Source organism: Podarcis pityusensis, assembly GCF_964106645.2.
Source record: "Podarcis pityusensis genome assembly, chromosome: 3".
Taxonomy (NCBI): domain Eukaryota; kingdom Metazoa; phylum Chordata; class Lepidosauria; order Squamata; family Lacertidae; genus Podarcis; species Podarcis pityusensis.
The window spans coordinates 59001793-59018022 of record NC_138026.1 but is presented as its reverse complement, the minus strand read 5'-3'; the positions used below and the strand labels follow the sequence as shown (position 1 = coordinate 59018022).

At 43.5% G+C, this 16230-nt stretch overlaps 1 protein-coding gene across 1 annotated transcript; it reads left to right on the top strand.

Moving 5' to 3' along the window:
• Positions 1 to 11250: 11250 nt before the first annotated feature.
• On the top strand, positions 11251 to 15416 carry CCN2 (cellular communication network factor 2). The gene is given in 7 exon segments (XM_080999692.1): positions 11251 to 11407; positions 11410 to 11649; positions 11652 to 11722; positions 11882 to 12101; positions 12559 to 12816; positions 12981 to 13192; positions 14009 to 15416. Coding segments are annotated over 7 exon segments (1440 nt in total). The 5' UTR covers positions 11251 to 11265; the 3' UTR covers positions 14306 to 15416.
• The last annotated feature ends 814 nt before the right edge of the window (positions 15417 to 16230 follow it).

The following is a 16230-nucleotide window of genomic DNA, read 5'->3' as shown; positions in this document are numbered from 1 at the left end:
CATATTCAGTGCCTTTTCTGGCCCATTAGGTTGCAGCCAAGTGGCACTGTCTGATACACACTACCCCTTGCAGCCTTCTCCTTAAGGTGGGTTTTCGAAGGAGCAAATAAACATGCCACAGCAAAGCACAGCCTGCACTTTTGAACTGCAGTGTGGGGATGAAGGGAAAGCCCTGTAAAGGTTTCACAGCTACATGACAGCCTTTCCATAACAGGAATTCCAGAACAGTCTTCTTCAGGAAGAAGACCCTGGTTTTACTTCTAAAATGTCTAGAAGCAGAGGCCAGGAACACACTTTGTTATCTTTCAGATAACACGTGGCGTATCTTTGTTGGTGACAGCTCCAGATATGGTGGAGCTCTCAGTGGTCCAGTTCCAGGTATGGCAGAGAAGAGGCTCTCCGTGGTCTCCTCTCTCCCATCACATGCTTGCTCCCACTCTGCCCCTGGACCCAATCCCCACTGCTGCCTAGGGGGATAAGACAAGGGAGTTAGCAGGTAGCAGGAGCTGCTTCTCCTTTTTCCTTTGCATCACCCTGGAGTCACACCCCCACTGTACATTTAAAGCCCCCCAAGAATCCTGGGAACTTGTTTACTCCCCACACAGTCCCCAGCTCCCTTAAGAAACTACATTTCCCAGGATTCTTTGGGGAAAGCCATATGCTTTAATTGTGCTTTTAAAAATGCTATGGAGTTTTGCATATTGCCCAACCAATATGCTCCTTCTCTTGTTAACAGTAATTATATCCCAGTGACACTGGACAATGTGCTGCATTTGATATAATGTACATTGGATGGTCAATGTGCAGAGTCTCCCAAGTCTGAGATGAATATATGAGGCTATTCCTTGCCAACCTTAGGGAAGCTTTTAATGTTTAATAGATTATTGTATTTTAATATTCTGTTGAAAGCCACCCAGAGTGGCTGGGGAAACCCAGCCAGATGGGCAGGGTATAAATAAATTATTATTATTATTATTATTATTATTATTATTATTATTATTATCCTACTCAGGCCCTTTGTCAATTGAATCCAGTACTGCAGCTTTCCAGGGTTTCCAGGTGACTTCTTTCCCAACCCTGCTACTTGAGAAACTGCTACTGGAAGAGTCTCGCATGCAGAGCATATACTCTACCAATGAGCTTTGGCATCTCACCATTAGTTTAAGCTAGAGCCTTGCCTCCGGCAGGGAGGGCCCAGTGAGTCCTTATACCAGCAGCTGAAGAAGGGTTTGTTCACCAGCTGGCTCCACCAGACAAGCCTAGGCAAAAGACACATCCAAGAATGTACACACAATGACGGCATAAGCAGAAGGTTCTGTATTCTCCCCGGGAAATATGCAGAGTCTCCAAGGCATGCCAGAGAATGTGCAAGAATTGGCAAGACAGTTGGGATTTTTGTACATGCTCAGGCAATATGCATACTTTCCACTGGATGTGTTCTATATTAGTTCCAGTCTATATGCTTCAGCTGCAATCCTATACATACCACTCCTTGGAGTAAGTCTCACTGAAGTTAGCAGGGCTTTCTTCTGAGTAGACATGCTGATAGCAAAGTGATATTGAACCAGTATGAATTAATTTGATAACATAAACAGGGATGCTTTTACATTGGTTGGTTGATATAACAGTCTACAAGTGATGTCAGAGAATGTGCATAAATAGCAAGTGATTAATCTCAAGTTTTGATCACATGTGTGCATATGGTGTCACATTGGAAAACGCATCATCTGGCAACAACCAGGAAAAATTGAACTCTACTATCAATAGAATCTTTTCAGTGGTTGTAACAGTACTGTGGAATTCCCCCCTTAAGGAAATTTGATAGATCCACTCCATTGCAATCTTCATCACATGTGCAAAAACACTTTTATTCAATCAGTGTTTTGAGAATTAATATTGGTTTTTATTTTAGTATGAGATGAGATAATGTGCATTTGCATTTTTTGCCTTATTATTCAGATTGTAATGCTTTTGTTATGTTATTTATGAGATTATTTTAAGTCAGTTTTATGAGTTATATCCAGTGCTTTTTTTCTTTAAAAAATGTTTATGGGTACTCTCATTTTGACTCAAGAAAATCACCATTTTATAGTTCAAACTGGGGGAAATAAATACAGTAAATTGACAAAAGTACAAAGATTCACAAAATGTTTAGGGGTATGCGTACCCCCAGAAAAAAGCACTGGTTGTATCCAAAGTTTCACTTGGATATGAATAAAGCAGTTAGTCATGGCTAGTAATTTCAAGGGATCTTCTCTGGCTAACATTGTATACAACCTTGTTTTTAAAAAGCTGATAAATGTAAATATCAATCTGTCAATCAATATTTACTGGGCAATATAATCCTGTCACTGTACAGTGGTACCTCAGGTTACAGATGCTTCAGGTTACAGACGCTTCAGGTTACAAACTCCGCTAACCCAGAAATAGTACCTTGGGTAAAGAACTTTGCTTCAGGATGAGAACAGAAATCGTGCGGCGGCAGCAGGAGGCCCCATTAGCTAAAGTGGTACCTCAAGTTAAGAATAGTTTCAGGTTAAGAATGGACCTCCAGAACAAATTAAGTTCTTAACCTGAAGTACCGCTGTATCTTGGAGCTTATGCATATTGACCAGGAAATGTAAAAATTCTTCATTATCTCTTGGAGACTATGCATACCAGAGAAAGTGCATACTGACCAGGTAATGTGAAAATTGTTCTTAATGGCTCCATTATTTATTGGAGACTCTGTATATTACCTAGAGAAAGCGCATTGTTCCCTCTTCGTGGGGTTATGATGTGCAGATTTGTCTACATGCATTTTCCTCTGTTAGACTGGAACCTTTGTGGAAAACTAGACATGCTGTTTCTGAGTGCTGGCATGGCAAGCATCTGCGAATCAACAAGGAAGCCCTCAATGTTTTACTTCAGTCTTCCCAGGCTATCTCCAAAGTTTCCTTCTGCGTCATCACCAGTGTGGCTATATTTGCACCATGTGCATTCTAGACATTCTCTACTGGGAATCACGCCAGCTAGACTTAAAAATCAAATCTGAAATATCTTCCAAAACAGAGGGCAGATGGCTATATTAAGTTATTAATATATTGCAGCTGTTTAGTTGATTTTTCTTTCAGTTTCCACACTTTTGGGGTATAGATATGTTTCTAAACAGAGTAAACAGCCATCACAAAACATAAAAGGGGAGTGTGTGTGTGTGTGTGTGTGTGTGTGTGAGAGAGAGAGAGAGAGAGAGAGAGAGAGAGAGAGAGAGATTCTCTGAGTCAACACAACACTTCAGTGAAGGCCTGAGTAAACAGATGTGCCTTACTGTGTGATTCTATGCCAATAAAACATATTCATGCAAGATCAAGAAAGGAAGTAGATACCAGAGTTAAAGTTCCTCCACTTACCTAAGTTTGATCACCTCAGTCAGGCATGGGGCAGACCCCACAAATTGACAAAAGCATGGTCTCAAATCACAGAAGTTGCTACAAGTTGAAACGTGATTCCAAGTTCTCCAAGGTCCTAACTATATTGCCCTTATTTATGGAGGTCATTATGGAGGCCAGTATAAAATCCTAAAACACTTTTAGGATGTCAAGGGAATTAGCTGGTAGATTAATGCTCTTTATAACACAAATAGTCATGTCTTGTTCAACTTGCTCAAGGCTATCTCATTAATCAGCTATGGACTAATTGCATTCTTTAGATACAGAACAGAAGCCAATATACAGCAGAGAGTAATCTCTGAAGAGGTTTATTATTATTATTATTATTATTATTATTATTATTATCGTATTAAAACTGCTGGTGGCAATGGCATAATTTAAGTCCCATTTCTTCTAATGATTACAATACAATTCAGGAAACAACAGAGATTGTTTTTAAGGCACTCTCTCCCTGCCTTCTCTACTGAGTTCAGAATTACCCCTTCCATTCTCACAACAAAAAGCAGGCTAGTCTAAGAACCCACAGCAAGCTGAGCAGTAATTTGAATACAGCTACCCTCAACCAAAGTCCAGAAGTGATCAAGGGATCAAGAATAACAGTACATCTTCCCACTGATATAAGCTATACCTTTAAGAAGATCTAAGCATTACCCAAGGAGTTGTGTAGACCTCTCTGTAGCATAATGCTCTCTCACACATACTACTAAGCCACAGTTTGTTTAACCACAAGTTATCCTATGAAATGTGCTTTGTTTTTTACCTGGTCTTGCCAGTTTGGTGACTATCAGGAATGGGCTAACCAAAAAAAGATAATGGTTAAAGAAGGATGCTGGCTGTGTTCACACGCAATGCCAAGCTGCAGTTAAAACAAGCCAAGGTTCATAAGCTAAAAACAAGGGCTTCAGATTGTGGTTTGTTGGTAGAAAAGAAACCATAGTTAAGCCAGGGGGCATAATTTGCATATAATGCTAAACAATGATTTGATAAACCATGGTTGAATAAATCATTATTGTGAACCAGGCCTATGTATGTCCAGAGTTGATTGCTGAATCTGTTCCTGGTGCCGCAATCAATTCCAGATTTTTCTAAGTGTGGAATGGCTTGTTCTCCACTCCACTACAATTTTTCAGAATTTAACTTGCTGGTTCCACTCCGTCAGATGTTGCCATGTGCAATCCATCCAAGTTGGTCACTTTGCTTACCAGTGAACTGGGTGAGAACCTTTGGCTCTCTTCTTCAGCTAATAAAGCCAAGCATAAATTAACTGATTAGTTGCAGATCTAAGCAAGAACACTTAAGCAGGACAATACAGGTGTCATGTCAATATTTAGCATGTGTGCATTGATGGGGAGAGGGTGGCAAGCATCAGAGTGTGGCTCAGGACCTGTTCTTGAATAGATTCAAGATAAAACTGCCAAAAAGGGAGTAAATATTTGTAGCATTTGCTGTGGTGACTTTTTATATACCTCATATAACCAGTAATATAGCTGTTTCTGAGAAATAGTCACATGGTTTCTAAAATAGACCATAAGTGACAAAATAGGTGAAAATCTTGGAGCTCTCATAGCTGGTGTGTTCAACTGGGAAGCTTATATCATTTCAAAGCACATGCACACTGTATATGTATGTGTGTATGTATAAATGTGTACACACACACACACACACACACACACGAGCCAGTGAATGAACTTTTTTAAAAAAATAAACACGAGAAGCAAATTCCGGATATAAAGCAAACTGCTTTATTTGTACTTCATTTCCAGCTCCGAAGCAGAGCAGCAAGCCCTGCTTGGAATCGGCTCTTTAAGCAAATACACATTTAATGTATGGGGCTGAGCAGGATCCTTGAGGAGCGCAAGATAATATTTATTGAACGTTTTGGGGAAATATTCTGGCAAGCTTTTGGAGAGGGGAATTAATGTACATCATTAAACCCGAGGCAAGCTAGGAAGGTCTGAACTGCAGCAGCCTATGAGGATGATAAATAGCTCAGGGTCCAGATGTCCATATACGGCTAGACTTCCTCTAAGGCTGACCAGTCCTCTGTGCGCATTGCGTACAGTACTTGGATCGGGTTCACATTCTTTGGGTGTGTTTCTCTGGGAGCTTTTGATTTCCGCTCTGAGGGCTGGCTCAGACCTCCAGTGGCTCTTATAAGAAAATAGCCGCGACTGAAGGTTGAAAATGTGCAAGATTCTTTCTTTAAGTACACAAACACTCTGAGTCTAGCCACTTTCCTGCAGTCCTGCCAGGATTTTCAGTATGTCTGATACTTGATCAAGTGACTTCTTTAGGGAAGGGGGCAAGGCATCGAATGAGAGGAGGAGAAGGGGGGGGGGAGAGTCGGGTCGAAGAAGCAGGATAAACAGTAAAGAAAGAATGCCACAGATCCACACCTGTACTTTTTACAAGACTTACCACCAGTTCAAGCGAATGTCGAAACACACACATTCCACATATAGCTGTACAAACACAAGCGTGTTGCCAACATAGTGAATTCCTAATTCTACCAGAAAAAATATACTGTCTGAAAAGGAGCTGCTGTATAAACACCTGCATGTAAGTCAAAATTACTCCATTTTAACAATCCTATGTATCAATGACAGTCTGTATGTATATGCATATGTATATAGAATCGTAGAATCGTAGAGCTGGAAGGGACTCAAGGGTCATCTAGTCCAACCCCCTGCAATGCAGGAATTTCAACTAAAGCATCCATAACAGATGGCAAACATATACAAATATAGTGGAACCTCTGTTTTCGAACGCCTCAGAAGTCAAACGTTTCAGTTTCCGAACGCTGAAAACCTGGAAGTAAATGCTTCCGTTTTCAGAAGTCCAATGGCTTGCGCTGATGTTTTTTCCCCCCAATTTTCTCTACTGAATTTGCAGACTGCCCTTTGCGCCTCAGTTTTCGAACGTTTCTGAAGTCGAATGGTCTTCCGGAATGGATTACGTTCAAAAATAAAAAAACCGAGGTACCACTGTATGTATATGTAAATATGAATGATGGTGCGCCAGAAGTTCCTTTGGCATGGCCAAACAAAGGCTGGTGATACAGGCCACAGTTTATATTTTGTCATCACCCCAATCTGCACAAAACATGTTCGGCGAGGTGTCTTTTTTAAAAAAAACCAACAACCACATATGGAGCAAAACAATATATAGATGAGGCCCACTGAATTTCTTTCTGATCCATGAAAGACACACCAGATTTAGGTTTGAAATAGTATCCCATAATAAAGCACCATTTGAAACTGTTGTTATTCCTGTGCAACATTAGGAAGAGATTCCTGATGGTATAGGCTATTCAACAGTGGAACGAACTGCTGCAGGAGATGACTCACTGGAGATTTTAAAGCAAACTCTGGGGGCCAACCCTTTGGGATGCTGTGGTGGTGGTTTTCCTGCATCAGCAGGGAATTAGACTAGGTTACTTTGAGGAATCCAGCTTTTATGATTCCATGATTTTGAAGCACCCTCCCTAAAGTACTAGATAAATGGTATTTTAGGAGTTTTTGTTTTGTTTCGACAATCAATTGCTATAGATCTTGTTTGTATGGAAAACTCACTGGTTTCCAGTCAAACTTCATGAAAAGATAAAGCTTTTATTCAGCTTAGCAAAGTCTATCCCTTCCCCACCACACACACTTTTCATGGGATTTTGCACATCCCTCTACATTCCAATAGGCTTTTAAGAACGGCTCAACCAGGGATAGGTTGTTGGGTTCCAAGGATATACACCAAATTTTAATTCTTCTTGGAATGACTTGGGTGGAATGTTTTTGCTCATGCTTAGAAATGATCATATTTGAAGCGGCCAAATGGACCGTAAATTATACAGGGTAATTTGTAAGGCAGGGGTGCAAGCTTTAATTTATAATCAACATGTGGTGCAATTCTATAATATACCTGCCTGCTGAGAAGTATGTCCTACTGAGTTCAGTGGGCCTCAGCACCCCCCAAAAACACACCTCACTTGTGAGCGTGTTAGAATTTATTTAAATATAACTGATTGATGAATCAGTCCATCAAAGCAGATGATTTATGAATACACACACACACACACCAGTTGGCAGCCTTCATTTTTGCCTTCCCTCTAGTGTGTGGCCCATTGGCATAAGCCATCTTAAATTACTAGCCTTTTCTTTTGGCCCTTCAAAACAGTCATTTCTGAGTCTGTGGTAAGTATGATCATTTTATTTTAAAAACCCTTCTCTTCCCAGAGATCATCTACCATATTTGGGCATTTTCAAGCGGCATTCTGTTTACCTGGTAAAGTTTCCATTTTCGTAAGCATGTTATGCATAGTTTGGTGTGTCTATTATTTACTCAGAAGTGGGTAAGTGCAGCCTTTTGCTTGCAGCTGTCCAAGTAAATAGAGGTTTTGGGATGCCTCATAAATTTGGAAATATGTATTACTTACCATAATTCCCTTTTATGGGATTTTTACAAATGAGATGGGGGTTTTTCCTGCTAAAGGGGTGATTTTATTTTATACAAAACCAATGTGGTATTGGAAAGAGGCTACATCCTATATTATGCTGTGGTAGAGAAGGAGAGGACAGATTGCAAGCCAAATTCACTGGAAACATCTCCTGTGCATGCTTGTTTTGAAACGGATGGATGTGGAGGACACAGGTTGCTACATATGGATATAATTTCAAATGCCAGATCTGTAAGGTTTGACAACCACTATCAAGAGACCATAACTGGCTAATCCTTCCAATTCCAGTACCAACCATTTTCAGAGCAGTGCTCAAGCCTCCCAACGACCCTGTAGTGTGGGCTAAGCAGCTGAGAGACTGTGACTCGTGCAAACATTCTGATGACCTTCCAAGCTGAGGACAGGGCAATGGCACACCCACATTTTAGGGGGCCTGAAGCTTGGAGTGTCATGAGAGCCTCTTCACAACCAGCAATGAGTTCTGGGTAACTGCTGTTATCTTCTCCAGTGGGGTTGTCCCATGACAGATTACCACCTTTAAAAAAACACCACCACATACACATTAACTACTACATCTCAGATTTTACTCTCTTTTTTAGCATTTTTATTATTATTATTACTGAAGATCATTGGTGCTGCTTCCATATTTTGTTAATTCCACCCCTAACATTGAGATGGGCGCAACTTTCTCCACAATATCTCATTTATACACAGTACTACGGACAAGCACAAAGCTACTACGGCAGTAAAGAGGGAGGGGTTGTGAGTCACACGGGGGGCCCCTCAAATTTTGATTGAAATTGATGCCCCATGACCTTTGTATCTGTAATACTAGCTCTCGAACGCTGGGATTGTTGAAATATGCACAAAAAATAATAATAACTTTGAGTTGTGCCACTCAAATGGGGGTCTACTAGACCCTTTTTTTAAAGCAATATGGACTAAAGTGATTTCTGGGGCCCTTCTGGGATTAGGGGCCCTAAAGTTTAAGATCCATTAGTTTCATAGTAGATCCACCCCTGGGACAGGGGACCAGTTCTGTGTTGCCTATGCACAAACTTAACTGAGTTCCAGATTCAGGTCTCTGCTCAGCAGCAAAGCTTATTGGGTAAACTCAAACGAGCCACAATTTCCTAGCCTGATGTGCCTCACTGGGCTGATGTGACGATAAAATGGGGAGAGGATCAGTGTACGCCGCACTGCTCTTTGAGGAAGAGCAAGCTGGGGAACATAATAAAGCATCTCTCTATCTGTGCTATTATTCAACAAATACCGTGGGTTCTCTTTTTTTATTATTTTGTTTGCTTAGGCACTGGGGGGAAAGTTTAAGGAGCCCAAAAGTGCTTGGGTGGAATGTCTTGCTTACGAATGACTAGTACATACGCAGTGGGAAAAGTGGAGCCACATCTTCCATTCTGCCTCCCTTGATTCTGCCAAGAATTTCAGGGCAAATAGTCTCCCTTTCCCTCTCTCTATTCATAGAAAGTACTTATTAGGGAAAATATCCCAGGATGATTCAGTGGTCCACAGTCAATTGCAAAGCAGACACTGCATAATATATTGCTTTAGGTGATATAATAAGAAACATCCCCAAATATTTTTTTATTTTGTTTTGTTGTTGTTGTTGTTGCAGAAAGCATACCAAGTTGTTAAGGAGGTGGGGTGGTGGTAACAGCCAGAAAGTCAATCATGAGCGTCTGAAGAAATCTGCGGAAAACTGTCAGGCTTCAATATTGTGCCTTCTTGGCCAGATAAAAAGGAAAAGGAAAGAAAAATTCCCAGGCTTGTTCCTAGCAACCATCCTGGCAACCTCTCCCCACCAGCCGCCACCTGGATATATCCCCTTCCCCCACTTAAACTCTCTGCTCCTCACTAATGACAGGAGATGAATCGTGTCACACATTCTTACCTGTTTCTCTGGAAGGACTCCAGCTAGAAAGAGAGACTGTATCTTGGAGATGTAGAAGGGACCAAGTTCACACCTATTAAGCCCAGCAGAACTTTTGCCATTCACATTGCTAGGGAATTCAGTCAATGACACTAAACCCCAACCAATTTACTCCAGAGTAGCCCCATTGGAAGAACTGGGGCTGTTTTGAAGTTTTCCCCCAGCAATGTGCACTTAACTGAGTGCATAAACACATAGTGGACTGTGGTACTTACATTTCTCTGGATCTGTTAAGGTCCATCAAGCACATCTGTGTGATGCACAACTGGAATGAATGGGCATAGCACATCAAGTGCTGCTGATGTGCTATGCCCATTCATTCCAGTTGTGCATCACACAGATGTGCTTGATGGACCTTAACAGATCCAGAGAAATATAAGTACTGTACCACAGTCCACTATGTGTTTATGCACTCAGTTAAGTGTACTTCACTGTTAACATCCAGCTACCAATGCCCCCTATAGGCACTCCCTATTAATATCAAGAGAAAAAGCAGATGGAACCCCTTCCCATCACAAGGAATGTGGACACACTCACTCTGTCCTCTCCCTCTCTCACACAAAGAGCAATGCAAAAGTTTTATAAACAGGGTTCTTAAAGCACAATCTGTCTATTAAGTTGTAAGCCCTGCTGAGTTCAATGAGGCATACTCCCAGGTGTGTCTCAGACTGCAGCCTCTTAGGGTTTATTGCCCTTACCTAGTACAGAACACAGTCTTTTTTTATTGTTTCCACACATGGATTTTATTGGCTCAATGGAATATTCTCAACAAGTGTAGGGGAGATGAATCTTGTTTCCAAATACGCTGTATGATTTCAGCTTTTAATCCATTCATGTGTTTGTTCATAAAGCACATATGGAAAAACTCAAATGGGGGGGGGGGGGAGAGCAAGTGTTTGGATGGGATCGGAGGCAATGTTTTTTTAACAGAATCCATTCATTTGGTTCACATTTTCCATTAAGTGGAACTCCACCTTCACAAAGGTTTTTGCAAGCACTTTCTTTTGGATCCTGTGAACTTAAAACTGGAAATGTCTCAGATGTGATCCCTGATTATTATTATAAATCATAATACTTTCCAAGAAATAAATAATTTCATCCTTTTCTTCTTTGGTCTGGCGGTGTCTTTACATATGATTTATGCAATTTGGAGGGCGATTTTTGTGTGTGTGAAATCCTGGTCCATTCCTTTGAAAAAGGTGTGTGTGTGTGAGAGAGAGAGAGAGAGAGAGAGAGAGAGAGAGAGAGATATTCCAAAAGAGACGTATTTTTAAGTCCTATAAATCAGGTCTGTGGTGGTGGGAAGAATCTAGGCTGGGAGCGGGAGAAAAGTCCCCCCCCCCTCCTTTTGCTTTTTTCCTCCCCTCTTCTTTTTTTCGATGGTGAAAAATACAGCGCCTTTTTTGTGCGCTGAAGTGCGCCAGCTTTTTCAGACAGGAGGAATGCGGAGTGTCAAGGGGTCAGGATCAATCCGGTGTGAGTTGATGAGGCAGGAAGGTGGAGAAGAATGTCAGGAATGTCGCTGTTTGTGTAGGACTCCATTCAGCCGATTGGCGCGTCCCGGGCGCCGGGAGTGTATAAAAAGCGCCGGGCCGCCTGCTTGAGACTCAGACCGAACCACCTTCCTCTGCTCCCAAGACGGAGAACAAGACAGGCCAGCGGACTCCGCACCAAAGGAAGGCGCTTTCCCACGAAGGCTGCACCCAGCGAAGCCAGATCGGACAGCAGCGACCCTCTCTCGCCCCAAGGCAGGGAGATTTTGCGAGCCCTCGCCCGGACCAGGAGCCCCTCCGCTTCCGCGCAGCTTTTGCCGTCGTCTCTCTCGCCCTGAACATGCTGGCAAGGATGGGACTCCTTCGCAGCTTCGCCTTGGCGCTCGTCGTCGCCCTCTGGAGCCGGGTAAGTCTCCCTGCACTCGGCCTCGACGGGAGCCGAGCTTGGCTTGGCGGGATCAGGGGCGCTGGGTGGCTGCGGAGCCGAGACCTCTTCTTGGCTTCCCGTCTCTCCGCCTGCTCCGTCCGATCCTGACCCCTCTGCCCCCCCTCCGTGTCCCCCCAGGACGTGGCCGGCCAAGACTGCAGCGGGCAGTGCCAGTGCGACTCCGCGCCCCCCGAGTGCCCGCCCGGCGTCAGCCTGGTGCAAGACGGCTGCGGGTGCTGCCGGGTGTGCGCCAAGCAGCTGGGCGAGCTGTGCACCGAGAGAGACCCCTGCGACCCTCACAAGGGGCTCTTCTGCGACTTCGGCTCCCCGGCCAACCGGAAGATCGGCGTCTGCACCGGTGAGTACCCGGAGTTTTGCCTCTAGGGGGAAGCGGTGAGCAGGGTTGAAGCAGAGAAGGTCCAGAGAGGAATCCCTTCTAGGGCCTGGAAAAGTGACCCCATTCCAGCTTTTTGTTTCCTAAGATACTTTCCCTTCCTTCAGTCAGCCTTAAAACAAAAAGCACCCTTTGTGTATGGAAGAGATTGGTGCAAGTGATTGGTCTGGGGGGCTTGCAGTCTCCTCTAGCAAGCAAGAGAAAGCTTCCCCTGTCGAATTTCTGCCTGTTGCGCAGCTGTTAAAGGCATCAGAGGCGCACAAAGGTGGCAGATCCAAGGACAGGAGTTGATCCTTGCATGCCCAAAATATGGTTAGTTCAGTCGCTTTCTTTATGTGTAGGCAGAGCTGCTGAAATCTAGGCTCCTTGGTCACTCTAGGGTTGTTGTTTTTAATGAATGGCTCCTCTTTTCTGTTTGCAGCAAAGGACGGCGCCCCCTGTGTCTTTGGAGGCATGGTTTACAGGAGCGGAGAGTCTTTCCAGAGCAGCTGCAAATACCGATGCACTTGCCTGGACGGGGCTGTGGGCTGTGTGCCTCTCTGCAGCATGGGTGTTCGCCTGCCCAGCCCCGACTGCCCTTACCCACGAACCGTGAAGCTGCCAGGCAAATGCTGCGAGGAATGGGTGTGCGATGAGCCCAAAGACAAAGAACAGACTGCAGTTGGACCTGCTCTTGCTGGTGAGTAGGTTTGCTCTCTCAATGCCCCTCTCCATCTTGATAGCCTACACAGGGCACTTTCTGGAGTTTGGTTGCCTTAACCATGCTCTCCATCAATGGATTCTGTGCCTTCTGAATGAGCTCTTAGTGCTAGAATCTAACCCTTTCTGCTATTCTTTTTCCAGCTTATAGACTGGAAGACACTTATGGACCTGACCCATCCATGATGCGTGCCAACTGCCTGGTCCAGACCACTGAATGGAGTGCCTGCTCCAAGACTTGCGGAATGGGCATCTCCACCAGAGTCACCAATGACAATGCCCACTGCAGACTGGAGAAGCAAAGCAGGCTTTGCATGGTGAGGCCATGTGAAGCAGACCTGGAGGAGAGCATCAAGGTAAATAGGGGTCCACTTTGCTAGAGCACTTCTACATAGTGAATGTTAAGATCCACTTGGTGGCTATGAACTAGGGTTTGTATCCACCAGTGGTTTGGCCTTAATGGAACATGCTTTCACTCAAATTCTCTTCCCCCACCCAATTACAGCAGTTCTCTGCCTTGTGTCCCATTCTGTTTCTATGGGCCCCACAACCATCTTCTAAGAAGAGGAGGCAGGGGGATTGTGGGCTAGAGAGCTCAGTGAACATCAGGTGCCCTGCCTTTAGGGAGAGGAAATACTTCTCTCTAAGGCAAAGCCATCATTGGATACAACACTGGGGAGAATGCATTGTACAGGGCTGTTGTTGTTCCCTGAGTTGACCTTAATGAATGTGAGTGAAACTTTCAAGAGAACTAGGCATGAACAATCTGATATATGTGGGTGGAAATGCCACTGAAGTAAGCGAGACTCCATTTATACCTTCTAGGCATAATCTAGCCAGATTTAAGATCCTTAGGTATCATTGACTTCATTGTGTGTTTGCTTAGCTCTACCAGTGGGACAAACAAAGTGCTTACACTGGTTGGATTGTACCAAGTGAGAGGTATGCAGGTTAAATTCGCTGAATTTAGGCCTCACTTAAATCAGTGGGGCAAGGAAGCCACAACTCATGGCTTCATCTCAACTGAGTCTGGTTCCACCATAATACGTTTAAGATTGGACAGTTATAAAATAAATAACACATAGAGATAAACTTAGATATTTGATAATGTGTATGGGAGCCTTGTGTAGCTGATATGTAAACATATGAATTCTCTCTCCCTCTCTCCACAGAAAGGAAAGAAGTGTATTCGTACTCCCAAGTTCTCCAAGCCTATCAAGTTTGAGCTGTCTGGCTGCACCAGCGTGAAGACCTACCGGGCCAAGTTCTGTGGCGTCTGCACCGATGGCCGATGCTGCACCCCTCACAGAACAGCCACCCTCCCTGTGGAATTCAAGTGTCCCGATGGGGAGGTCATGAAGAAGAGGATGATGTTTATCAAGACCTGTGCGTGTCACTACAACTGCCCTGGAGACAACGACATCTTTGAGTCGGTCTACTCCAGGAAGATGTACGGAGACATGGCATAAAGCCCAAAAAGAGACTTTGAAAAACTTGACGGTCAACTTGAACTTAATAATTTGCATCTCATTTTGTACAACGTGATTCGATAGCACAAGGTATTTAAATGTCTGCTTTTTGGGGGGAAACAAAAAGCAGAATGTTCTATGTGATTTCAGACAAAACTGTCTATTGACCCCAAACATTGGTTTGAAGGAAAAATAGTAATAATAAGAAGGACAGTGAGGAACGACAATGAAGTTGCGCCTCAGAACAGAGTATATGGGGGTGGTGTATAGGGATTACTTAAGGGGACATGTGCCATCTCGTGCAGCCTTTTCATGGTGTGTTAGCATGTCTTCCACCAAATAGTGCAATCAGAAAGGACGCTTAGCAAGGCTACTGTCACGGCTTTCCATGACAGTAGGTGCTGGACTGGAAATTCTCACCCAGCAAGGTGCTAAGTAATTGTGTTCTGTTAGAACAGCAATAATTTTGCTTTGAAGTTCTGATTCAAATGGTTTGTTCAGAATGAATCGGAATTAGACTGGACAGCTTGTGGCAATGAATTTGCCTGCCACAAGCTAGATTTTTTTTTAATTAATATTGTAATATTACGATCTTGTAAATACTGTTGTGTGTGTGTGTGTGTGTGTGTGTGTGTGTACATATATATATATATTGTACAGTTATCTAAGTTAATTTAAAGTTTTATTCCCTTTTGTGTTAATGCTTTGATACATCAGTGTTAGCCTCATCTTTTTTTTTTACAATTCAAGGCTTTATCATTCAAATACAATCCAACGCATTCATTTAACACATGAAATAGATTCTCTTTGGGAAGTTCAGTTAGTGGGGTCGGGTGTTGCAGTGAAACGAAGTGATGCTTCGCTGAACAAGATGCACCAGCAGAGTCCTTGCAAAGCTCATCGTCAAATCAAGGACAAGGAGAGGGAAATCGGATTCTCTCTGCCTTAATGAACGTACATGGACTGTAGCGAAATGAGTGGCTTATTTGTTAGCTGACCAATCTTTCCACCTGGGAACAGTTTTGTTACCTGTTGAGAAGTGTGACCAAAAGTTACATGTCTGCACCTTTCTAGTTGGAAAAAAAATAAAGTATTTTATTTTTTATATAAATTGACTTGTGCTTCTCATGATTTTGTTGGGTCGGGCAGTTACTGGAAATGGCAGCAGCTCAGTAATATTTACACTCTGGACCAGTAGTGCTCCATGAAAAGTGGGGGCAGAAGTCCTTTCCTCACCTCTTGTCACCTGCATTGTTTCATCTTACCATGGGATGGGGTAGGTGGCGGGGAGATTGCTTCTGCCACAGCATTGGCAGCCATGCGAAAATCTGCTGTTCCTGCCAGTGTGTTTGCACTGCAATGACCTACCCACCACTTCCCACCTCCCTCCCAGTAAAGCACGGTAACGCTGGTAGCGGGAAGTCAGGTAAATGCCACCAGTCCTCCACACTAACTGCTCTGGGCTTACACATGTCCCTGTTCTGTTTTGGATGGTTATGTGAATGACTTTCCAGTGTGGCAAGCCAGCTGTGCTTCATTTGAGGACCCTTCTTTTTCTGCTGAGTGGGGTCCTGGACTTCTGCCCTAAAGTCCTGCCCTGATAGCACCATGGCCTACACTCCAGTGGGAGGTATTCCTTGATGTATCTAACCTGTTGGTGGGGTGCAATTAGTTCTGCACACTGAAATGAACGGAAGGCTTAAGCAAGAGAACAAGCTGGGAGACTAATTGCCCATATACAAGCTGGCAAGAACAATATTGTGTATAGCCTTGTTACTGGACATAGATCATAGAATTGTAGAGTTGGAAGGGACTCCCAGCAATGCAGGAATCTCAGCTAAAGCATCCAGATGTCAGCTGGCCAATACTGCTGAACATGTAACATGTAAACAGGTTTTCAGTCCTCAAAAACTAACATATGGACA